The sequence below is a fragment of the Gigantopelta aegis genome, chromosome 2 (genome assembly GCF_016097555.1).
Source record: "Gigantopelta aegis isolate Gae_Host chromosome 2, Gae_host_genome, whole genome shotgun sequence".
Taxonomy (NCBI): domain Eukaryota; kingdom Metazoa; phylum Mollusca; class Gastropoda; order Neomphalida; family Peltospiridae; genus Gigantopelta; species Gigantopelta aegis.
In genome coordinates, this window is record NC_054700.1 from 739,687 (window position 1) to 764,416 (window position 24,730).

The window sequence follows — 24,730 nt, forward strand, 5'->3', positions numbered from 1 at the left end:
TGTAAACCACTTGCACCGACCAGTGATCCATAACTGGTTCAACAAAGCCCATGGTTTGTGCTATCCTGCCTGTGGGAAGCGCAAATAAAAGATCCCTTGCTGCTAATCGGAAGAGTAGCCCATGTAGTGGCGACAGCGGGTTTCCTCTCAAAATCTGTGTGGTCCTTAACCATATGTCTGACGCCATATAACCGTAAATAAAATGTGTTGAGTGCGTTGTTAAATAAAACACTTCTTTTCTTTTTGTTTATTATTGACTTGGTTTCTCTTGTTTATTATTTAAGCATTGACTTGGTTTCTCTTGTTTATTATTCAAGCATTGACTTGGTTTCTCTTGTTTATTATTCAAGCATTGACTTGATTTCTCTTGTTTATTATTCAAGCATTGACTTGATTTCTCTTGTATATTATTCAAGCTTTGACTTGATTTCTCTTGTTTATTATTCAAGCGTTGACTTGATTTCTCTTGTTTATTATTCAAGCGTTGACTTGGTTTCTCTTGTTTATTATTCAAGCATTGACTTGGTTTCTCTTGTTTATTATTCAAGCATTGACTTGATTTCTCTTGTTTATTATTCAAGCATTGACTTGATTTCTCTTGTATATTATTCAAGCTTTGACTTGATTTCTCTTGTTTATTATTCAAGCGTTGACTTGATTTCTCTTGTTTATTATTCAAGCGTTGACTCGGTTTCTCTTGTTTATTATTCAAGCATTGACTCGGTTTCTCTTGTTTATTATTCAAGCATTGACTTGGTTTCTCTTGTTTATTATTCAAGCATTGACTTGGTTTCTCTTGTTTATTATTCAAGCGTTGACTTGATTTCTCTTGTATATTATTCAAGCATTGACTCGGTTTCTCTTGTTTATTATTCAAGCATTGACTTGGTTTCTCTTGTTTATTATTCAAGCATTGACTTGGTTTCTCTTGTTTATTATTCAAGCATTGACTCGGTTTCTCTTGTTTATTATTCAAGCATTGACTTGGTTTCTTTTGTTTATTTTTGTCAGGGACTGATGGATCTGCTAGATGATTTCCTCACCATGGAGATGCTGGTGTACGAGTGCAACGTTGACGACAGTTTGACATTCACTGACCTCCAGCAAATGGCCGACTATGACAAGCTTGATCTCATTATGTCAAAGGTTGATATATTCCTAATTTGTTTATGTTATTAAACAGTGTAAAAATATTATAGCTTTTTTATCATTATAAATTACACATCACTTAAAATGCATTATTTAAGTTATCAATTTTGTCCAATACAACATGTTTTTGGGGATTAATTTGATATAAAACAAACAAGGTTATATACCTCAGAAACTGGGGTTGGCGGGTTTTAATTGGTTTTTAACATTTTCAAAATTGTATCCCTGCTCAAGGCAGAGTCAAAATCATGTTACCCTGCTGCTCTTCTACTTTATTTTAATACAGTGTCACAATATTTGTTTGGTAACAAAAAAACCTTTAAATGAATTAAAGAGCAATACTATATTCAATTTATTCAACAATATAAACTACATTGATTACAAAAGACTGTGGAGTGCCCATTATGCTTTCATTATGTGCATTAAAAAATATATTTAGGAAAACACAACTTGTTTACATATACAGTGGACTCTGTCTCAATTGAATTCAAGTGGGACTGACAGAATGTGCTGGTATACACAGAGTTCTGGATTAGACAGACTTTACACAAGCTACTGACACTGGACAGGACTTTTGATACCATGCTGGTTTACACAGAAATCCACATTAATTAATAATTACACAGATGCCGGTTTAGACAAGATTCCACAGAATTTTATAGACATTACAAATTAATACATTGATTGTTTTGTTTTTAATGTGTTTCAGTCGTCCCGTGAGATGTATCACAAGAATTTACGCCGGTGGCTGGTTCCGTTTCTGAAGCTGTGCAACAGGCGAGTGAAAGGATCGTACGACTCACTGCTGCACGACTACATTGTTACGCTGGCCAGGAGTGACCTCACACTCATTGCCAAGATCTTCGACTCATCAAAGGCTACGGTAAATAAATAGAGGATATTTCATGTCTTTGTCCATGGCGTAGCCCAGTGGTAAAGCGCTCGGTTGATGTGTGGTCAGTCTGGGATCGATCCCTGTCAGTGGGCCCATTAGGCTATTTCTCGCTCCAGCCAGTGCACCACGACTGGCTGTGGAATGTGCTATCCTATCTATAGGATGGTGCATATAAAAGATCCCTTGCTGCTAATAAAAAAGAGTAGCTTATGAAGTGGCTACAGTGGGTTTCCTCCCTCAATATCTGTGTGGTCCTTAACCATATGTCTGACGCCATATAACCATAAATAAAATGTGTTGAGTGCGTCGTTAAATAAAACATTTCCTTCCTTTTCCCATGGTATCATTAGATGAGAGGGGTGTAACCTGAAGTGCGATTGGTTGCATGTCCATTGAGCAATTAGTGTAAACCGTCATAGGCTTCAGTAGCTTGTGGAGACCTGTCCACCCACCCAGCTCTGAAGATAATGCATCCCCCCTGTACCAGTTGTAATTAAATTAATATAAACTTTACGGTAAACCTTAGTTGCTGTCATCTTCCAGTGCTTATGTTTGTAACCAATGACTTGATTTTAGTAAGGAATATCATGTAATGAAAATAACACTCTACGATGGTGACTTGTTGATTTTTATTTTCACTCTTATCATTTCAGATATTTCCCTGCACAAATGTTAATAAAAATACTCCTGGTAAAACAAACATTGTTTAATACTTTTAGGTGCAGGGAGGAGGTAGCAGAATTGATTGTGAATGACCCATAAGATACATATTATTAGTCCCGTACTGTTCCAACTGGAGGGGACTATAGGTTTCTTCTGTCTGTCCTTCTGTCTGTCCGTTCCAACTGGAGGGGACTATAGGTTTCTTCTGTCTGTCCTTCTGTCTGTCCGTTCCAACTGGAGGGGACTATAGGTTTCATCTCCGTCCTTCTGTCTGTCCGTTCCAACTGGAGGGGACTATAGGTTTCATCTCCGTCCTTCTGTCTGTCCGTTCCAACTGGAGGGGACTATAGGTTTCATCTCCGTCCTTCTGTCTGTCCGTTCCGACTGGAGGGGACTATAGGTTTCTTCTGTCTGTCCTTCTGTCTGTCCGTTCCAACTGGAGGGGACTATAGGTTTCTTCTGTCTGTCCTTCTCTCTGTCCGTTCCAACTGGAGGGGACTATAGGTTTCTTCTCCGTCCTTCTGTCTGTCCGTTCCAACTGGAGGGGACTATAGGTTTCATCTCTGTCCTTCTGTCTGTCCGTTCCAACTGGAGGGGACTATAGGTTTCTTCTGTCTGTCCGTTCCAACTGGAGGGGACTATAGGTTTCATCTCCGTCCTTCTGTCTGTCCGTTCCAACTGGAGGGTCTATAGGTTTCATCTCCGTCCTTCTGTCTGTCCGTTCCAACTGGAGGGGACTATAGGTTTCTTCTGTCTGTCCGTAGGTCTCTCCTGTCTGTCCCACATATAATTTCCCAGATTTTTTCTGCTATGCTTCTATATATTGAGCTGAAATTTGGTGTATAGCTTTATCATATACTGTTACCAATCAAGTTTGACTTAAATAGCGATTTACCAATATGACCCTTGAACTTAGGAGATAAGAAAAATGTTTGGGTCTGTATGGGACATGGATTGCGTTTAACAGCAGTACTCTCAGAATGCCTGTTGATATTTGTGTTCTACAGGTGAGTCAGCCCATCGTAACGAGTTCTTGGCAGCTGATGACCTGGGCCATGGAAGCTATCTACACGTGTGAACGGTTTGTAACAAATCTCTTTTCATTGTAGGCTGTAAGTCTAGGATCGATCCCCATCAGTGGGCCCATTGGGTTATTTCTAGTTCCTTGCTGCTAATTGAAAAAAGTATCCCATTGCATGGCAGCAGCGGGTTTCCTCTCTTATTATCTGTGTGATCCGTAACCATTTGTCAGACGCATATAACCATAAATAAACATGTTGAGTTCTTCATTAAATAAAACAATTTGAGTCTTTATGACTTGCTACTTTTATGCATGGCAATTAAATCATAGAATGATGTTCTTATTAAATAAAAGTTTTCTACAGTCATCGTTTATATATGTGAATGTTTTGCCTGTATATAACAGCCACCTGTTTATAACAAGTACTGTTACCTAGTCCCTTCAGTGGCTTTATATTCAGACTGAACTATATTTGTTTTTTTCAGTGATGATCAACTGGATCTGGCCTATGACATCATCAGGTGTTTGCCCCAAGCAAATCACAGGTAACAGACGTTTTATTTCCCAACTTAGGATTTTATTTCTTGTATTAAATAATTATTTCGTAAAAGGTGTGAGTGGTAAAATATTTACCCAAACCAGTTATTAAGTCTTGGTTAATTTTCAGTATGCAAATTGTTGAAATAAACTGCTTACATGTACATGTAAATGCCAATATTTATTCTTCTATTTATTTAACAATTTGGTGAATTTGATCAGCACATTTTTAGTTAAAGACGTTTCATTTAGCAAACAGAAAAAAATGGCAGTACTCAAGATTTTTCATTTATTTTTTGGGCAAATTACTAATGAGTATATTGCCAAATTTAAATTTAACTCTAAATGACAGCTTAAACCCTTTGTACCATTTTTATTTTATTTAATGTTTGAACAGCAAAGACAGTCCTGAGATGAGGAGACTCCACAGAGAGGTGGACAAGTTGGAAAATCACCTCAGGTAGTTTTATCTTCGTCTTACATAGCTACGTTAAAGTTTGTTCTGTTTAACGACACCACTAGAACATGTTGATTTATTAATCATCAGCTAATGCTAATTTTTACATATAGTAATTTAATAGGTTTTTTTTGTTTAATGACACTAATAGAGCACGTTGATTTATTAATCATCGGCTGTTGGATGTGAAACAGTTGTTATTGTGAATCATAGTCTACTGTTAAAAATTTTTTAATGACACCACTAGAGCACATTGATTTATTAATCATCGGCTGTTGGATGTGAAACAGTTGTTATTGTGATACATAATCTTGTTAAAGTTTGTTTAATGATACCACTAGAGCACATTGATTTATTAATCATCGGCTGCTGGATGTTTTAAAGAAGACAGTATATTAAATTTTATATAATTGTTGTTAGTAAAAAGGCTCTGTTGGAAATATCTTACAATGGCTGCAAACACATTCATCTGGCCGGTACATTCATATTGTTATTATTAGTTTTTGTTATTGTTGTTATTGATATATAATTCTTATCTCGGTTTGCTGACACCATATTTGTTTTATATTGTGCAATAAACTGATATTGATATTGATGGTCTCTTTGATGTGGTAAAGCGATCGCTTGATGAGCGGTCGGTTTAGAGTCGATCCCCATTGGTGGACCCATTGGGCTATTTCTCGTTCCAGCCAGTGCTCCACAACTGGTGTAACAAAGGCTGTGGTATGTACTATCCTGTGTGGGATGGTGCATATAAAAGATCCCTTGCTGCTAATCGAAAAGAGTAGCCCATGAAGTGGCGACAGCGGGTTTCTCCCTATATTTGTATGGTCCCTAACAATGTCTGACTGCAAATAAAAAAAAATTGAGTGTGTCGTTATATAAAATATTTGCTTCCAATCTCCCTTGATACATAATTGTATTTTCACATACCAACCAGTGCCCCATAATCGGTATATCAAAGGCTATGGTATGTACTGTTTTGTCTCTTGGGAAAGTGTAATTAAAAGATGGCTTGCTGCTTTGTTAGTAGAAATGCATGTTCCTAATGTGATGGCAGTCGGTTTTCTCTCTCATTTTGTTTCGACGAAGGGTTAAACTAACAATGTTATAACAGTTACTGTAGTTTAACATGTGCCGAGGAGTTGTTAAAGAAACATTCCTTTCCCATTCTTTCATTTCGTGACTGTGAAAAACAAATTGGAACATGTTTTGCAGAAACTAGCACTTTGATATTAAATATAATTATTATATAATATTATACGGCACTGTCACTTGTATTATTTTTCAGCGCTGCGAAGATTCTTCAGACTCATGATATTAAGAAACCAGTGTCGTATGTTAGAGACACGGAGGTACGTAGCAACGTTGTGGAGAACGTATGAGGAAGTGTGCATTCCTGAAAAATAATTTTTGTGATGCCAACTAGAATTATTATAGTTTTAGTTTATAAGGTTTGTTTTGATGTTTATCTGTTATCTACCCAATATGGCCACACTTAGTAGGACTGCAAGGGGGTTGGGTGGCATATTTGCAACCACAGAAAAATATGAAAAAAAGTGCCCCATTTGTCTACCGGGTAATGGCCTAAATTTATTTTGTTCTGCCAGCCGACTTATTTTAGGCAAGATATGGACCAGCTGATGATTGTATTTCCTATTTCTCTAGGTCTTTCATTTTTGTGAAGAGTTATCGCCCTTTAAGATCTAGCTGTTTGTTTATATATACAGGCCCTAATCTAGAATTGAAAAAGGAGAAGTGACTTCTCCCTTCCTAGAAGAAAAAAAAATTATTGATGAAAATTGGTGAAGTGTACATTTATTAGTACATTTCATATTTTTTTCGCCATTTTCTGCGTTCAGTCGGAAAAATTTTACACTCGGTTCTAATCATAATATTTCGATATAAAATACTACTTCCGGTAATAAAGTTTTAAACAAAACAGTTGTATGTTTCATTAAAAACGTGATATTATTAAGTAGTTGATAATATGCCATTATGTTAAAATTAAAGTATTAATTAGTATTTTTTGACATTATGGAAATGAATGTGGCTGAGGATTAACAATACTTGACAGCACACGATGCAACATGCATCACTTTGAGAAACAATAGATCGGTTTATGGGTGTATCTGAAGAATGTTAACATTAGATGACAACATGTATTTAATTGCTTCACAGCAGAAACTGGCATAAGTATTAACATTTGTTAGTTGATTTTGATAATAAATTGAACAAGGTCAAACACATCATCAAATCAATCGCACATCACAATGTGTGTGCGCAGAAACGATTTCCCATTAATAGGCAGGTTCACGATTACTCGTGGATACAGTCCGATGCCAAAGACAAACACTGTCAGACATATAATGACAAGGTGCCAAGTGAGCTATGACAGTAAACAAATCGGGATCTTGTTATCTGTTGTATGATTTCGTGTTTGAAATATTATGGCGACTTCGACTTCTCACTACATCTAATAACTTGAGCTGATTTTCAGTGAAGAAAAAGCTAATTTTGCCACCAAAATAAGGGCCTGTGTATAGGATGTTAATTATATCTTTAATGGATGTCATTTGGAATATATATATTTAGTTATTGCATGATGTCATAAAGTCCATTAAGACATGACGTAACAGCAAAAATTATGTTAATATGCTGCCAACCACCACCACCATCATCACTCCCAAATAATATACTCAACAACGATAGTTTAGCTAATGTTAAAAGAAATGGCATAACATTTATAAATTAATCTATTGTTATTAATTAGTATTCACATCTGAAATGTTTACCATTTACAAACAACATAAACTCATCAACCTTTGCCTTAACACAACAGGAGGACCCTGGTTTTCTTTTAAGTTTATTCAACCATGGCAAATTAAGATGTCATAAAAGATATTTGCTAAACTTTCTTTATTGAGTGTATATCATACACCCTAATAAAGTTTGGGAAGTATATCTTATTTGCTGGTAACAAATTTTTAAGTTTCTTTGTTTTTAATTATGTTTATTTTTATTTTAAAAATGTCTATGTTGTTATTTTCAGAATGATGCTGATGAAGCAAAAAATCTCTTCATTAAACTGACACGGCTGGCTGGCAGAAAGTACGAATCATGTATTGTAAAAAGTGAACATGTATAAAGATATAACACTATAAATATATTATCTTATTCATTGTAGTATGTTAATTCAGGCATATACGGAAAATAGTTCCCAGTACAGATCAAGTTTGACATTCGTTGCCAATTACCCATTTTTGACCCTTGAACTCAGAAGATGTGAAAATTTGTTTTCCAGACTTTTTTTTTCAGGTCTTGAAATATTGAGCCGAAATTTTTTCTATAGCTTTATAATATACTATTACAGATAAAGTTTGCGTTCAGTGCAAATTACCCATTTTCGACAGAGTTATGGCCCTTGAACTTAGGAAATTTTAAAATTTGTTTTCCGAACATTTGTTTTGCAATGCCTGAAGATATTGAGATGAAATTTGTCTTTATCATGTACTGTTTCATCTTTCTTGGTTATTTACTACCTTTTCACAAAGGAATGTCCCTTAAATTTAGGCGATACGAAAAAAAATTGGGTTTGGTAGGGGATGTGTATTGATTTAACAGTACTCTCATAATGCTTGTTTCTGTTTTGTTTGTGTAGTTTCTTATTTTAAATATCTGGCTGTGTTTCCAGAACACCGTCCCTCACGGAATCTCAGTGGCACAAGCTCCATGCCGACGTCCTTGAACTTCAGAACAAAGTCTACAGATGTATACCAGCTTCGGTCTGCCACGAGGTAAGCATTACAGTCGTAGTTCTGGGGTGGGACATAGCCCGATGCACGGTTGGTCTGGGATCAATCCCCATCAGTGGCCCATCGGGCTATTTCTCGTTCTGGCCAGTGCACCAGGTCTGGTATTAGTTATCTCTATATATTCAATTGGATTTTTTTTTCTGTGACTTCCAGATTTTCGTCCAGAGTCTTCTGTGTTCGAGCCGCGTTGAGAACATCCGCCTGGCGGGTGAGATGATGGAGCGGAGTGCCAGTGAGGCGAATCCGGTCCACGGTCCAGCGACTCCGACGCGCGTTGAGTACGAGAGGGCAGTGCAGCTCGTGCTGTCATCAGCCCAGGAGTACTTCAACTCATCGGCTGACCTCATGGACTCCTGCATGGACCTCGCTAGGTGAAAATTATATCGGTGTTCAGGGGGTAACTAGAAACCCTAACCCTAACCATGACCCTAACCCTGACCCTGACCCTGACCCTGACCCTGACCCTGACCTAGGAGTACTTCAACTCATCAGCCGACCTCATGGACTCCTGCATGGACCTCACTAGGTGAAAATTATATCAGTGTTCAGGGGGTAATTAGAAACCCTGACCCTGACCCTGACCCAGGAGTACTTCAACTCATCAGCCAACCTCATGGACTCCTGCATGGATCTCGCTAGGTGAGAATTGTATCGGTGTTCAGGGGGTAATTAGAAACCCTAACCCTAACTCTGACCCTAACCCTAACCCTGACCCTGACCCAGGAGTACTACAACTCATCGGCTGACCTCATGGACTCCTGTATGGATCGCTAGGTGAGAATTATATCAGTGTTCAAGGAGTAATTAGAAACACTTATCATGCAGTGGCAGAGGCAGAAACAGTTATTTTCTTGTAAATGGTGCATGTAAACGAAAGACACTTTACCTGTAAGGAAGCTAATTGTCTTGTTGATCTTATCTGTAAACAAACATCTTTACAAGCCAAGATATCATTTTGTATAGTATACTATATTGAGAATGGTAACTTGGCTTTAGAAGATGGTGCAAAAAACAAACTGAATTTAAGCTGATTTTCTTGTAGATCGTGTCTGTAAACACCAGCCTCGGTGGGGATCGTGGTTAGGCCATCAGTCTACAGGCTGGTAGGTACTGGGTTCGGATCCCAGTTGAGGCATGGGGTTTTTAATCCAGATACCGACTCCAAACCCTGAGTGACTGCTCAGCAAGGCTCAGTGGGTAGGTGTAAACCACTTGCACCGACCAGTGATCCATAAATGGTTCAGCAAAGGCCATGGTTTGTGCTATCCTGCCTTTGGGAAGTGCAAATAAAAGATCCCTTGCTGCTAATCGGAAAGAGTAGCCCATGAAGTGGCAACAGCGGGTTTCCTCTCAAAATCTGTGTGGTCCTTAACCATATGTCTGACGCCATATAGCCGTAAATAAAATGTGTTGAGTGCATCGTTAAATAAAAAATTTCTTTCTTTGTTTGTGTCTGTAAAGAAAACCCACTTGAGCTGATTGGAAAGTGTTTATCTTGTAGATGGTGACAAACTGACTTTAAACTGAGTTTCTTGTAGATCGTGCCTGCATCTGATTCTGGACACGCCTCCAGCTATTCAAGATGAACTTGACCTGATTGCCTCCCTTGCCTTGTTGGACGACTTCGGAGTTTCTGTTCTTCCTCTTCAAGGTAATAATTAAATTTCCATTACGTTCATTACAATTTAACGTCATTCCATTGGTCCAGCCGGCAATGCAGGTTTGTTCATTTCTCGATGAGGGTAAAAGTAAGGTCAGGGAACATCATACCTGACGACGTCACTTTGTATTGGGACTTCGACTTATTGAGCGTATAAATTTAAAAAATATATGATATATAATTAGAGGCTATTAGATGAGCTTTCATTTCGTATCATGTTTATGTCCCGAGTAAAATAATTGTTAATTGTCACGAGCTTTAGCAAGCGACAATGAAAATTATTTCACGAGGGACATAAACATGATACGAAATGGTAGCGAGTTTAATATCCTATTTATTACCCATAATCGATCTTAATTTATATCACTCATCTCGTTTGATTCCTGTAAGGTTGTAGTGTGCCAATCGATGACGTCACGAAGTGTTACGTCCCACTTGGCGTTCTAGTGGGATGTACCACTTTAATATGTACCAAGATATTTTTAACCATATGGGTAATAATTATATATATTATTGTGTTTTTTGTTTTTTGTTTGTTTTAGCATTAATCGTAAATGTTAAATCACACATTATTTCTTTATTTGCCAAACTGGTTTATGGTAGCCGATATATTTAATTCTACAGAATTCTTGTAGTACTAAGTATTTCACTTGTGATACTAATTTCATTGTGTTTATCTGCAGTGCGACTGAACAAGGAGCGGGTCAGCTTGGTCCGGGAGGCTGTGAGTAACCGCCCTGTTGCCTACAAGCAGATGCAGAAGGTAGTTTTAAATTGTTTATTTTTATTCCAATCCTACTACCTCCTTTTCTTTCTCTGCTTTGAATTCTACCTTATTTTTTCCCAATCTGCCAGCTCCTCCTCCTATCTTGCAACTTCTTTTGATGTCCACCTCCACATCCCAGTCCTTGTATCTTCAACCACAACAGGTGCCACACATCTGTCATTTTCAATCAACTTTACCTGTGGACTTAGTCTGACCATGGGGTAGTCCATCGGTAAAGCGCTCACTGTCTGTCTCAGATCGATTCCCATTATGCTATTTTTCGTCCCAGTCAGTGTACCACGACTGGTATATTAAAGGCTGTGGTATGTGCTGCTCTGTCTGTGGAATGATGCATATCACTCTGGCTCTCCATCACTTCTGTTAGACTAGTTTAAGCAAAGTGATTTGAGCTCCCCTTAGCATGTGAATAAAAGAACACAATAGGATTAAATATGATATGAATTGGCTTGTTTATGGGAAAGGACATATAAAAGATGCCTTGCTGTTTTATCGGTAGAAGTACATTACATAGCGACAGCCTTTCTTTCTTTAATAAAAATAAGTCTCTGTTAAGACCCCAAAGTAAAACCAATGTTTCGTCAATGAAATGTTGCCATCGTCAGGATAAAACTGTTCTTTCTCTATCAACCAAGTGTCGAAATAACCATACGTTAGACATCAAATAGCCGTAATTTTAAATGTACTGAGTTGTCATCAAACACATATTCCATTCTGTTTCTTTCCACGTAGCCGTAGTGTTTAAAGTTCTGAGGCAGTGTTAAGTAAAATGTAATATTTCTTTTCTTGTTTAATTCCAGCTTCTTCGTCTTGGTCATCTGTTGAAGATTAGTGGTGAGACCGAGGCTGAGAGAGATGGAAACGTTTTGTCGATACTGGCAGAAGCGGCCATCAAGGTGCTTAAACAGTTAAACTCCTTCACTTAAACTCCTTGAATTTCTTTTATTTTTGGTAAATGCATGCTTACATCATGTCCTGGTATTTTCATTTCTTTATTTAACACTTGATTTCTATTCAACACTAACAGTATATATTCAGATGTATTTTTAAAGATAGATATTATTGCAGTAGTATTTTCATTTCTTTATTTAACACTTGATTTCTATTCAACACTAACAGTATATATTCAAATATATTTTTAAAATCACAGTCTAGGATATGATTGAAACAGTTGATGAATATTAATGGAATATTATTTTAGGAATGTCATTGGGTGTTTTTTTAGGTTCACAGGGGATGGAAAAACCACAACAAACAAAACACACTCACAACAAACAAACAAAACAAAAACATGCACAAATTGTGAACTGGCTAAATTTGAAAGCTACTTATTAGTAATAACACAAACAAATTAATGTAACAATTTGAATTCATTTCTTGCGGGGTTTTTTAAAAATATATTAAGTTTATGTAATATTTTGAATTTCTATCTTGTTTTGTTTTTAAACAGTCACTTGTAGAACGTATTAAATAAAATGATGACCTCAGACATTGTCACATTTCCTGATGTAATTTCACATTCATGCAAATATGAACAAACTCATGGTGCTTGGCTAATGGTTGGAATGTGTATGATAAGAGATATATAATTGTTAAGAGTGCGAGCCGATGGTAATTTCAGGCGAAGGACTACCAGTTTGCCACTGACTGCTGTCACAGACTGATGGACACCAGTTTCGGCCCTGCCTGGTCTGTGTGCATTGACTTGGCAGCAGAGGAAGACTTCGACAATATTTCAGCCAAGTGAGTTCTCCATTGACAAAGGCTGAATAAAAAATATGACTGGTAGTAAATCTTAAGGCAGAGATGAATTTTATTTGTAGAAGTAAAGTTTGTTTTGTTTAATGACATCACTAGAGCACATTGATTAATTAATCATGGACTATATTGGATGTCAAACATTTGGTAATTCTGACATGTAGTCATCAGAGGAAACCCGCTACATATTTCCATTAGCAGCAAGGGATCTTTTATATGCACTTTCCCACAGACAGGAAAGCACATATGGCCTTTGACCAGTTGTGGTACACTGGTTGGAACGAGAAAACCCCCAATCATTTGAATCGATCCACCAAGGTGGTTTAATCCCGTGATGCAAGCACCTCAAGCAAGCACTCAACGGACTCAGCTAAATCCTGCCCATTTCTTTTAGAATGCAGGAAATTGCATTCCAGGACATCTAGTTTTCAAAATGTTTACAGTGCAGCATACCACTGAACCCCCCATAAAAACTTTGCTTTCAACTCGATCTCAGTCAGCCCCAACAATGTCTACTTGCTTCAGCCCTGCCTGAAGGGGGCAGGATGTAGTTCAGGGGTAAAACACTTGCCTGACGTGCAGCCGGTATAGGATCGATCCCTGTCGATGGCCCATTGGAATATTTCTCCTCTAGCCAGAGCATCATGACTGATATATCAAAGACCGTGGTATGTGCTGTTCTATCTGTGGGATGGTGCATATAATAGACCACTTGCTACTAAATAAAAAATGTAGCAGCTTTTGTCTCTTAAGACTATATGTCAAAATTACCAAATGTTTGACATCCATCAGCCAATGATGAATACAAAAATGTGCTCTAGAAACATTGTTTAACAAAACAAACTTTAAGTTTTTCTTCATGGACATAGTAAATACATATTCACAGCTTAGAAGAGGCTGTATAGAGTTTTCTGCCAAGGTAGCATATTTTCAAGTAACAGAGCCTTTTTAAAGACAAAAATTACATACTACTATTGTTATAATTATCATTTTTAGAATACCACTATCTGGATTTCAATGTTTCTGATCATCCTTAATGTTTCTAGAGGCTCAAACTGGATTTTACCTGTTAATAATTTTAATATATTGATGTTTTTTTGTGTGGGGGTTTTAAAAGGCGAATATACATGTAGGTGTTAAGTTTCCGATGGCAGCGTCAGTGACGACATCTCAATTTTTGCACTAAAGCTTAATGTTAAAGTTTCACATTCAGAGCAGTTCCTCACAAACTGTGTCTTAGGTGAATGAAACTTGTTTAATTTATAGTTGCACTTATGGTTTATAGTTTGTCAAAGTTGATGGTAGGGAGACAGTTAATTCCGCACAATTATTGTTTACACCATAAGGGGATGTATAGGTGGGTTTTGTATGGTTAAATTAGTTTGGTGTATTTTCAGGGTTGACTTGTTTTTGTTTGCTATGACGTACTGCAGTCCTGACATGATTGAACCAATTCTGCAGGCCAAGTGTCAACTAGAAACCAGGGTACAGTCATCTTACATCTAATTAGGAATTTCTTTTTTCTTTTAATCTGCACAATCTCATTGTCCCCAAAAAACGTATCTAGATTATATTTTGATCTTAGCACAGGTTACTGTAATTTCATTTTAAAGACGTTTTTTCTTTTCTTTTGCTCATGTTTTAACGCTCGTATTTTAGTAATAAATAACATTCCTACCTCTGTCCAGTCATGTTATAATAAAATATTCACTACATGTAAGTAAAGTTCAAATTAAAAAAAATACAATCATGTGTTATGGTTACTACTGTAAGTTGAATTACATGTAACTATCGTTAAAGGTCACTTTTAAATAACCAGTACATGACAAAGCAAAAGGTTTACATAGTCAGAAACATGTGATGTAAATTTACTTTGTTTTGTCAATGTGTTACTGTTACTCTCAGAATACTGACAGTACAGGGGTTGTTGGTATTGTTGATGGTTGAGAGGGCTACCATATTGCACAGGAGATTACTTGTATTATTATTCTGTAATAATAATCATCATCATAATGTCACATTTAAAAAAAAAATCTTTTTCCATTTGATCAGTTCTGGACGTGCATTGAACCTATATTCCTTTTCTCATTTGCTGATTATAATCATTTGAAGGTTGTTGTTTTTTTAAAAGAGTTCTCTTTTGATAGTTCTTTTACTGACCATACATTTCCATGTCTTCTCATTGTCCAACTGTTATAAAGTTCCTACTCTAGATCATGTTCATTATTATCGACATAATTATATTTTTGATAAAGGTGAGAGTACTTCCTTGCTTCATTGGTGGGAGGGACATAGCCCAGTGGTAGAGCTCTCGCTTGATGCACGGTTTGTTTCGTTTGGTTTCCTTTCTAAGACTATATGTCAGAATTACCATCCAATAGCCGATGATTAATAATTCAATGTGTTTTAGTGGTGTCATTAAATAAAACAAACTTCTGATTCATCGGTATTAAACTTTTTTTTTACAATTCTTTTCTAGATGCTGTATGAAGACCTAACCGTCACCATCGGCATGGACAAACATGAAGATGATTTGGGTAATTCACCAGAATCGAGTCCCTTCACTGCCAAAGCTGCCATCATGCAGACACGACAGATCCTGTCCTCGACGACGAAGACAACGAGAGCCATGTTGTCCACGGTTACAGACCGAGGCTGGTGGCAGGGTGCCATTCACGCCATGAAAAAGCCGACTCAGCGGTCTGTGTCGGTGGAGGAACACGATGATAAGAACTGCAAGTTCAACAGACAGGGATGTCACCCGTTCTATGACGGGATCATTGACGATTGTTACTCCAACATAGTAAGTGTGTTCAATATCACTATGATAAAAACTGCAAGTTCAACAGACAGGGATGTCACCCGTTCTATGACGGGATCGTTAACGACTGTTACTCTAATATAGTAAGTGTGTTCTATGATTGTTCACGACTGCTACTCCAACATAGTAAGTGTGTGCAGATTCTTCCATAGCTTGAGTGTCCTCTAGCATTTTTCTATTATATGTGAGAATAACACTAGAGATGACTATGTGTAAGACCAGTACCACCAAAACTGAGTAGCACGCCAAAATATTACATGAGGAATTTGCTTTTTCGTCCTATAGATATCAGATTAAACAAGAACACACTGGATATATAGAACTTTATTACCCACCTGGTGAATACAGAACTTTATTACCCACCTGGAGAATACAGAACTTTATTACCCATCTGGTGAATACAGAATTTTATTACCCACCTGGAGAATACAGAACTTTATTACTCACCTGGTGAATACAGAAATTTATTACCCACCTGGAGAATACAGAACTTTATTACCCATCTGGTGAATACAGAATTTTATTACCCACCTAGTGAATACAGAACTTTATTACTCACCTGGTGAATACAGAAATTTATTACCCACATGGTAAATACAGAACTTTCTTACACACCCATTGGTGAGAACACCATGCGTTATTTTTGAAAACACATGATTGTTTACACATGTACGTGTGTTAACAATTTCAAGACATATGACTGGCTGCTCCTAGGTGATGACCAGGTCACCATTGCCATACATCCAATGAAAAACTACACGATGGAAATCGATCACATTGTGATTTATAGTTAACCTGACAATCATGGGTCTATGACGCATAAGTTAGCTACAAGTGCAATGGCTGTAAATAACTTTTAGTAAAAAATGATGTTAAAATTTGCTTAAAACCTGGTTTTTGAGGATATGTAAGAAATAGAATAATATATTTGTGTCCATTAGATACCATTTATTTCACGACTCGTTTAAAAGCGTATCAAACTCGCTTTCACTCGTTAGATACATTTTACAAGTTGTTGTAAGATAAATGGTATCCAACAGCCACTCATGTATTATTCTCTATTTATTACCCACCTAGTGAATACAGAACTTTATTACCCACCTGGTGAATACAGAACTTTATTACCCACCTGGTGAACATCTAGGTGTGTTTTACAGAGTTTGACGTCATTTCGGTAAGCAATATCATCTTTCCTTGTCTTAGCTCTGTGCGTTCGTATGTCTCATTATGTTGGAAGTAAATGTTAGATTTTACATTATTTGAAAGTGGGTAATAAATAAAATATCACACTCATTTGGGTCTAATACTAATATGGAAAATACAGTTGTTTCATAAAACAAATGATATTTAGTGAAAACTTAATATATAGTATTCTAAAAAACTGTCATTCTTAACTATAGTCCCTCCCACAGGGAACACATTTTTCATACTGTGGAATTTACTACAAGTTATTTATTTCTAAGCCGATTGATTTCTAAATTACACACTCTTTTTTTTTTCTCTCTTTTTTTGTTATTTCTAAGCTACATTTACTTTTCTTCTTAGTCAAACCAAACTAAAATTATTTACAAAAGTTATTTTTGTAGGATGATGGGATGGACTATAGAAATATTGTACAGTATTTGTAGAGCACTGTGTTTTATTTCTCACAGTGAACTACAGAACTGGTGCGAGAGAAAGAGAGTCGGAGATGCAGATCGGTAAAAACATGTTAAAAACAGCCAAACTAGAATATGCCGACATGTACACATGTATTTTGTTTGTTACAGAGTGCGGTGAACTACAGAACTGGTGAGAAAGGGAGCGAGATGGAGACACAGATCAGTGAAAACATGCTGAGAACGGCTAAACTGGAGGAGATGTTGACTGAGGGGGAGTTGGCTCAGCCTGCTTCAGAAGGTAAGTCACACTTCCTATCATTAGGCCTGACATAACATACTGAGAACGGCTAAACTGGAGGAGATGTTGACTGAGGGGGAGATGGTTCAGCCTGCTTCAGAAGGTAAGTCACACTTCCTATCATTAGGCCTGACATAACATGCTGAGAACGGCTAAACTGGAGGAGATGTTGACTGAGGGTGAAATGGCTCAGCCTGCTTCAGAAGGTAAGTCACACTTCCTATCATTAGGCTTGCCAACGGTCAAGGTTTATGGTCATCTGGTCATCCTTGATGGCTTAGTATTCAGTTTGGATGACCTGATTTTAGTATTTGAATTGCCTTTCGAATATCTAATGAGTGCTAATAAAGCAAAATGTAACAGCTTTTCTCTGAAGACTTAGTATCAGAATTAGCAAATGTTTGGCATTCAGTAGCCCTTGGGGTTGGGACACAGCCCTTGGAGTTGGGACACAGCCCTTGGAGTTGGGACATAGCCCTTAGAGTTGGGACATGGCCCTTGGGGTTGGGACATAGTCCTTGGAGTTGGGACATAGTCTTTGGGGTTGGGACATACATGTAGTCCTTGGAGTTGGGACATAGCCCTTGGAGTTGGAACATGGCCCTTGGAGTTGGAACATTGCCCTTGGAGTTGGGACACAGCCCTTGGAGTTGGGACATAGCCCTTGGAGTTGGGACACAGCCCTTGTAGTTGGGACACAGCCCTTGGAGTTGGGACATAGCCCTTGGAGTTGGGACATAGCCCTTGTAGTTGGGACACAGTCCTTGGAGTTGGAACATGGCCCTTGGAGTTGGGACACAGTCCTTGGAGTTGGGACACAGTCCTTGGAGTTGGAACATGGCCCTTGGAGTTGGGACACAGCCCTTGGGGTTGGGACACAGCTCTTGGAGTTGGGACATAACCCTTGGAGTTGGGACACAGCCCTTGGAGCGGCCTTGGAGTTGGGACAGGGCCCTTGGGGGTTGGGACACATCCCTTGGGGTTGGGACACAGCCCTTGGGGTTGGGACACAGCCCTTGGGGTTGGGACACAACCCTTGGGGTTGGGACACAGCCCTTGGGGTTGGGATATAGCCCTTGGAGTTGGGACACAGCCCTTGGAGTTGGGACACAGCCCTTGGGGTTGGGATATAGCCCTTGGGGTTGGGACACAGCCCTTGGGGTTGGGAGATAGCCCTTGGAGTTGGGACATAGCCCTTGGAGTTGGGACACAGCCCTAGGGGTTGGGACACAGCCCTTGGGGTTGGGATATAGCCCTTGGAGTTGGGACATAGCCCTTGGAATTGGAACACAGCCCTTGGGGTTGGGACACAGCCCTTGGGGTTGGGATATAGCCCTTGGAGTTGGGACACAGCCCTTGGGGTTGGGATATAGCCCTTGGAGTTGGGACACAGCCCTTGGGGTTGGGATATAGCCCTTGGGGTTGGGACACAGCTCTTGGGGTTGGGATATAGCCCTTGGGGTTGGGATATAGCCCTTGGAGTTGGGACACAGCCCTTGGGGTTGGGATATAGCCCTTGGAGTTGGGACACAGCCCTTGGGGTTGGGATATAGCCCTTGGGGTTGGGACACAGCCCATGGAGTTGGGACATGGCCCTTGGGGTTGGGACACAGCCCATGGAGTTGGAACACAGCCCTTGGAGTTGGGACACAGCCCATGGAGTTGGGACACAGCCCTTGGAGTTGGGACACAGCCCTCGGAGTTGGGACACAGCCCTTGGGGTTGGGACATAGCCCAGTGGTAAAGCACTCCCTTGGGATCGATGCCTGTTGGTGGGCTCATTGGGCTATTTCTCGTTCCAGCCAGTGCACCACGACTGGTATATCAAAGGCCGTGGTATGTGCTATCTTGTCTGTGGGATGGCACATATAAAAGATACCTTGCTACTAATGGACTATTTGTCAGAATTATCAAATGTTTGACATCCAATAGCTGATGATTAATAAATCATTGCGGTCTTGTGGTGTGATTAAAGAAAACAAAACTTTCAATAGCCAATGATTAAATAATAAATGAGCTCTAGTGGTGTCATTAAACACAACAAAACTTTCAATAGCCAATGATTAAATAATAAATGAGCTCTAGTGGTGTCATTAAACACAACAAAACTTTCAATAGCCAATGATTAAATAATAAATGAGCTCTAGTGGTGTCATTAAACATAACAAAACTTTCAATAGCCAATGATTAAATAATAAATGAGCTCTAGTGGTGTCATTAAACACAACAAAACTTTCAATAGCCAATGATTAAATAATAAATGAGCTCTAGTGGTGTCATTAAAAACAACAAAACTTTCAATAGCCAATGATTAAATAATAAATGAGCTCTAGTGGTGTCATTAAACACAACAAAACTTTCAATAGCCAATGATTAAATAATAAATGAGCTCTAGTGGTGTCATTAAACACAACAAAACTTTCAATAGCCAATGATTAAATAATAAATGAGCTCTAGTGGTGTCATTAAACACAACAAAACTTTCAATAGCCAATGATTAAATAATAAATGAGCTCTAGTGGTGTCATTAAACATAACAAAACTTTCAATAGCCAATGATTAAATAATAAATGAGCTCTAGTGGTGTCATTAAACACAACAAAACTTTCAATAGCCAATGATTAAATAATAAATGAGCTCTAGTGGTGTCATTAAATACAACAAAACTTTCAATAGCCAATGATTAAATAATAAATGAGCTCTAGTGGTGTCATTAAACACAACAAAACTTTCAATAGCCAATGATTAAATAATAAATGAGCTCTAGTGGTGTCATTAAACACAACAAAACTTTCAATAGCCAATGATTAAATAATAAATGAGCTCTAGTGGTGTCATTAAAACCTAATGAATTTGATGTTATGTGCATTCACATTACTAGCATGTACATCTTTCGGTTTTTCATATTTTTGAACCAACTATGAACTAATTGCTATGTTTACTTTCAGTTTTGTTAGAATTGGCAAAATCAACAATAGCAAGGGACAGCACTCTTGGTCTAGCTTATCTTCTGGCGTTACCTCAGGTAAGTAGTGGATGTAACGATCACAAGTAATGCCAGACTTTTTCAACAAGCTTCTGTATGTAAACTATCATTTAATGGTTTTTTGACACTGTCCTTATAAAATGGAGAAATTCAATTAAGAAATCTATTAAAAACATATGGTAGAATAATAATAGAAAGTTATTTTGTGTTTCTAATTTGCATTTCCTCCTTAATTCTTTCTTAATATTATTATTTATTAGTCCTCAACAGGAAGGGACTATGGGTTTTGTCTCCATCCATCCGTCTGTTTTAACAAGTATTATTTTCTATTTCAGTCTACCGAGGCTGAGAAATGTTTTGAGTTTTTCATCAGTTATTTCAGTCTATTATAACAGCGTTTTAACAAGTATTATTTTCTCTTTCAGTCTACTGAGGCTGAGAAATGTTTTGAGGAGTTTCCGAGTACGGACATTTCGTTACAGCTGGCTCTGTATTACTACGCCCTGCAGATCTACTCGAGCCTGAAGCCGAGTTCCCGTCCCGCGCCCTACGTCCTGTACACCCAGCCGCCCGCGAAGATCATCAAGCGAGTGGTCGACCACGTGACCACCAGACAGAACATCACCTGGCCGGGCGAGGTGCTCGATCTCATTCCCAAGCTGAAGTCGTACCAGGAGATGCTGGCTGACTACAATCAGGCCAAGTCGCTCCAGGTTCTCAGAAGAGGTGGGTGTAGCAACGAAAATACATCTGAGTTTTTTCACAGAATTCCACTTTTTTTTTCAACAATTTTGGAGTTTTATCAAATTCAACATTTTTCAGAATTGAAAATTTTCAACAATTATTGGTTTTAGGGTAACCCAGAAAATTGGCTTTATGTTCATTCAACTACAAGGTTCTCACACGCTTGAAAAGGCCCCAAATTTGAAGGGTTGCCCTAAAAAGTGCCTACTTTGATGATCTAGCTCTAAAAAGCCCTATATATTTTATGGGCAAGTTTACAAAAGACCCTATTAATTGGGCCATATAAGCTCTAAAATCGATAGACATTTTTCTTCCAGAAATATTAAATAAATTGCCAAAAATACATCGATATCCACTTTCATTTGTTGATCTCTGTGCTCGCTCGAATGTTGGTGTGTAAACAATGCCAAAATGATACCAACGATTCCTTCGGAAAACATCATCAATGTTCGGTATTGTTCATAGAAGGATTTATTCGTAACTTTCGGGGAGCGCTTGATTAGTCATTCTAAAACGAAACACGTTTCTAAAATATTAATCTAGTGTCTTAATATAAGTGCAAATTAAATAAAATGGAATATTCTAAAATTATCTGAACTGAATCAGACATTTATACCTATGTGGATTCTACGTATTTATGTTTATGAAAATGTGTAGGACAGTTCTCTGTTGATTCCGATGGCCCACTCGAACACTCCTATTATTTTGTTGAATTTGTAAGTTATTGCAAATGACAGACAGCAAAGTTTTAGTCCCTAAATTTTACATACATTGACTCTAAAAGGTCCTGAAAAGCTATTAAATTTAGGTTTGAAATTTCTGAATGAACCATGAACTAAGAAAAGAAAATGATTCATAGTAACTCTTGATTTGAGAAAGAAAACCATGTGAAGTTATTTCTAAATATAACATGTGCTTCTTAACACTGATGATTTGTTCTTTGTAATATCAGTATACTCATTGTGGTAGAATCTTACTATGGGAACAATTTGTGATTTTAATCACGGGCTGTGCCCATAGTAATCAGGTTTGAATCCAGGGGATATACTGTACCTACCTACCAAACAAACAAGTCATTCAGATATTACATTCATCTTATTAAACAAAACTAATAATTAAAGCAAATATTAATCTGTATTATTTTTACTTATTTCAAGGAATTGATGTCATCCGGTTTACGGAAGACCATGAATACCGACAAGAAACAATTCTTGGCTTGGCTATGTGAGTATTGTTAACATCTTTTCTTCAGTTCTGAGTATAAGTATTGTTAACATCTTTTCTTCACTTCTGAGTATAAGTGTTGTTAAAGCCGCACACCCTAGTTCCATCCAGCGAAAATAAATTATAATTTGGTTAATCTACAAACCTGTAACACACTTAGATCACGTTTTTATCAAATGGAGTGAAAAAGCAGGTTTTATATCGATAAATACCATGGGAATCCCCATGTCCCAATTGCTTGAAATAATTTTGAAAGTTAGTATTCTGATGCACAACAATGCCTACGTCACGACAAATTTCACAGACTTTGGGGTGCGTTCGTTTCACGTCTCCTGGACATGTTCCAACTGTTCTGTCCTGGTCTTATCCCTAGAGGCACTGATTTTCCGGAATTGCGGACGGAATCGCGGAAATACCTATCTGAAACGGAATTCCCGATTTTTTTCCAAAACATTATTTAACTTTAAATAGCGCATTTGATTAATTAAAAATTATTTTTCGAACTAAAAACTATGGACACCGACATCTGCCTGTGCTACGCTACGACACTAGTACCTTTGTATGTTACGACAAATGTAGAGTATCTAGACGTTTTACCAGTCGTGTTTTCTTCGCTTATTCCCGGCGATTTAACGGGAAAAACCGAACATTGTGAGCTAAAATTGTCCGATATTTACTGAAGTGAAAGATATGTTATGTTTGCTTATTCATTTTTAACATTTGCGGCATTGCCATATTTCCGATCTCACAAAGGAATGCCATAATTGCATATTGTATGCCAGGCTTTGTTCAAAATAAATTATACAAGGGAAGTGGTTTATAGTGTGATCGTTTGTAATTATTTTCCCAATCATATCGTAAAGAAAATCGAAAATGTCCGAAGTCTGTGTCGTGGCGTATTCGTGTTTAGATTTAAACCAAAAATAAATACAAACTACCGACATGTTTTACCTCATTGCATATTTATTTTACACCAGCAATTAATTGCACGGTGTGTGTGTGTGTGTGTGTGTGTGTGTGTGTGCGCGCGCGCGTGTGTGCGTGCGTGCGTGTGTGTGTGTGTGTGTGTGTGTGAAACAAAAACAGAATTTGTTTAATACTGAAACGGAAAAAAACGGAATTTGTAACATTATGAAACGGAAAAGGGAAAAATATGAAACGGAAAATCAGTGCCTCTATATCCCCTCTCCAGATATCGTAAGACTTAGCAAAATTATTTGTTTAAGGGTTTGTAACGTTTTGTATTGAGACACTTACTTGTCTGAACTTTATTGTTACTGAAAATGTTCACGAACTGTGAAGAAAAATCTCACAAATGAACAACAACAAATCGGATGTTTATTGTGCGAACCGTGCACGAGAAAACAAACCGAACCAAAATGATAACGGTCACGTGATATACCAACGTCTGTGACATTGAAATGGAAATATCCCCTCTAAAAATAGATTGGACCTCGCTTGCTTAACAGTTTTTTCTCGACAACACGTTTTGCGAAAATATGCAAAAAATGCATTTCGTAGTTTTACAAACATCAGGATTACCAAAAGGCACTTCAGGTGAATGGAAATGTGTATTCTAAATAATAAAATGTAAGTAAAGTGCAATTTTATTTGTGAAAAATGGGGTCTAATAGCGAAAAACAACGCCGTAATGGTTAACAAATAAACGTAACTAGGGTGTGTCCCTTTAACACTGAGTGACTGATAACACTTTTATTTCACTGATATTTTAAGATATTTCACTAAATGTTCTATAATAAAATATGTTATTATCTATCAGGCTAGGGGGAATAGCATGATTTAAATTGTATTCAGCAGTTTATTCTTGCCTTTGGTCAGGGAGTATTAGTTTTAGCACTGATAACTACCTGTGTATATATCTCTCTCTTTCTTTCTGACAGGAGTCTTGATGACGAGTGTTACAGTCTGGCTGTGTCTCTGGCTGATCGATACAGCATGTCTCTCTGGGACGTCTACATGACACATCTCGAGTTCCTCTTCACAGACAGCGGGTAGGTACCATTATAATACCAGGGGAGATGGGGGGTCTTGATGACGAGTGTTACAGTCTGACTGTGTCTCTGGCTGATCGATACAGCATGTCTCTCTGGGACGTCTACATGACGCATCTCGAGTTCCTCTTTACAGACAGCGGGTAGGTACCATTATAATACCAGGGGGGATGGGGGGTCTTGATGACGAGTGTTACAGTCTGGCCGTGTCTCTGGCTGATCGATACAGCATGTCTCTCTGGGACGTCTACATGACGCATCTCGAGTTCCTCTTTACAGACAGCGGGTAGGTACCATTATAATAC

At 37.9% G+C, this 24,730-nt stretch overlaps 1 protein-coding gene across 2 annotated transcripts in view; it reads left to right on the plus strand.

Annotated features, from left to right (window-relative positions):
- The window catches only part of LOC121379474 (neuroblastoma-amplified sequence-like), a 112,547-nt gene that overhangs the window by 64,048 nt on the left and 23,769 nt on the right, over positions 1-24,730 (plus strand). For both annotated transcript variants that reach the window (XM_041508127.1, XM_041508121.1), the window contains exons 26-45: positions 1,012-1,146; positions 1,859-2,032; positions 3,715-3,788; positions 4,214-4,273; positions 4,663-4,725; positions 6,014-6,077; positions 7,775-7,833; positions 8,417-8,519; positions 8,691-8,908; positions 10,076-10,188; positions 10,881-10,960; positions 11,782-11,877; positions 12,603-12,724; positions 14,137-14,224; positions 15,219-15,542; positions 17,330-17,459; positions 20,408-20,484; positions 20,871-21,171; positions 22,347-22,413; positions 24,315-24,425. In XM_041508127.1, the coding sequence (XP_041364061.1) occupies positions 1,012-1,146; positions 1,859-2,032; positions 3,715-3,788; positions 4,214-4,273; positions 4,663-4,725; positions 6,014-6,077; positions 7,775-7,833; positions 8,417-8,519; positions 8,691-8,908; positions 10,076-10,188; positions 10,881-10,960; positions 11,782-11,877; positions 12,603-12,724; positions 14,137-14,224; positions 15,219-15,542; positions 17,330-17,459; positions 20,408-20,484; positions 20,871-21,171; positions 22,347-22,413; positions 24,315-24,425 (2,459 nt within the window). The remainder of the gene's footprint in view (positions 1-1,011; positions 1,147-1,858; positions 2,033-3,714; positions 3,789-4,213; positions 4,274-4,662; positions 4,726-6,013; positions 6,078-7,774; positions 7,834-8,416; positions 8,520-8,690; positions 8,909-10,075; positions 10,189-10,880; positions 10,961-11,781; positions 11,878-12,602; positions 12,725-14,136; positions 14,225-15,218; positions 15,543-17,329; positions 17,460-20,407; positions 20,485-20,870; positions 21,172-22,346; positions 22,414-24,314; positions 24,426-24,730) is intronic.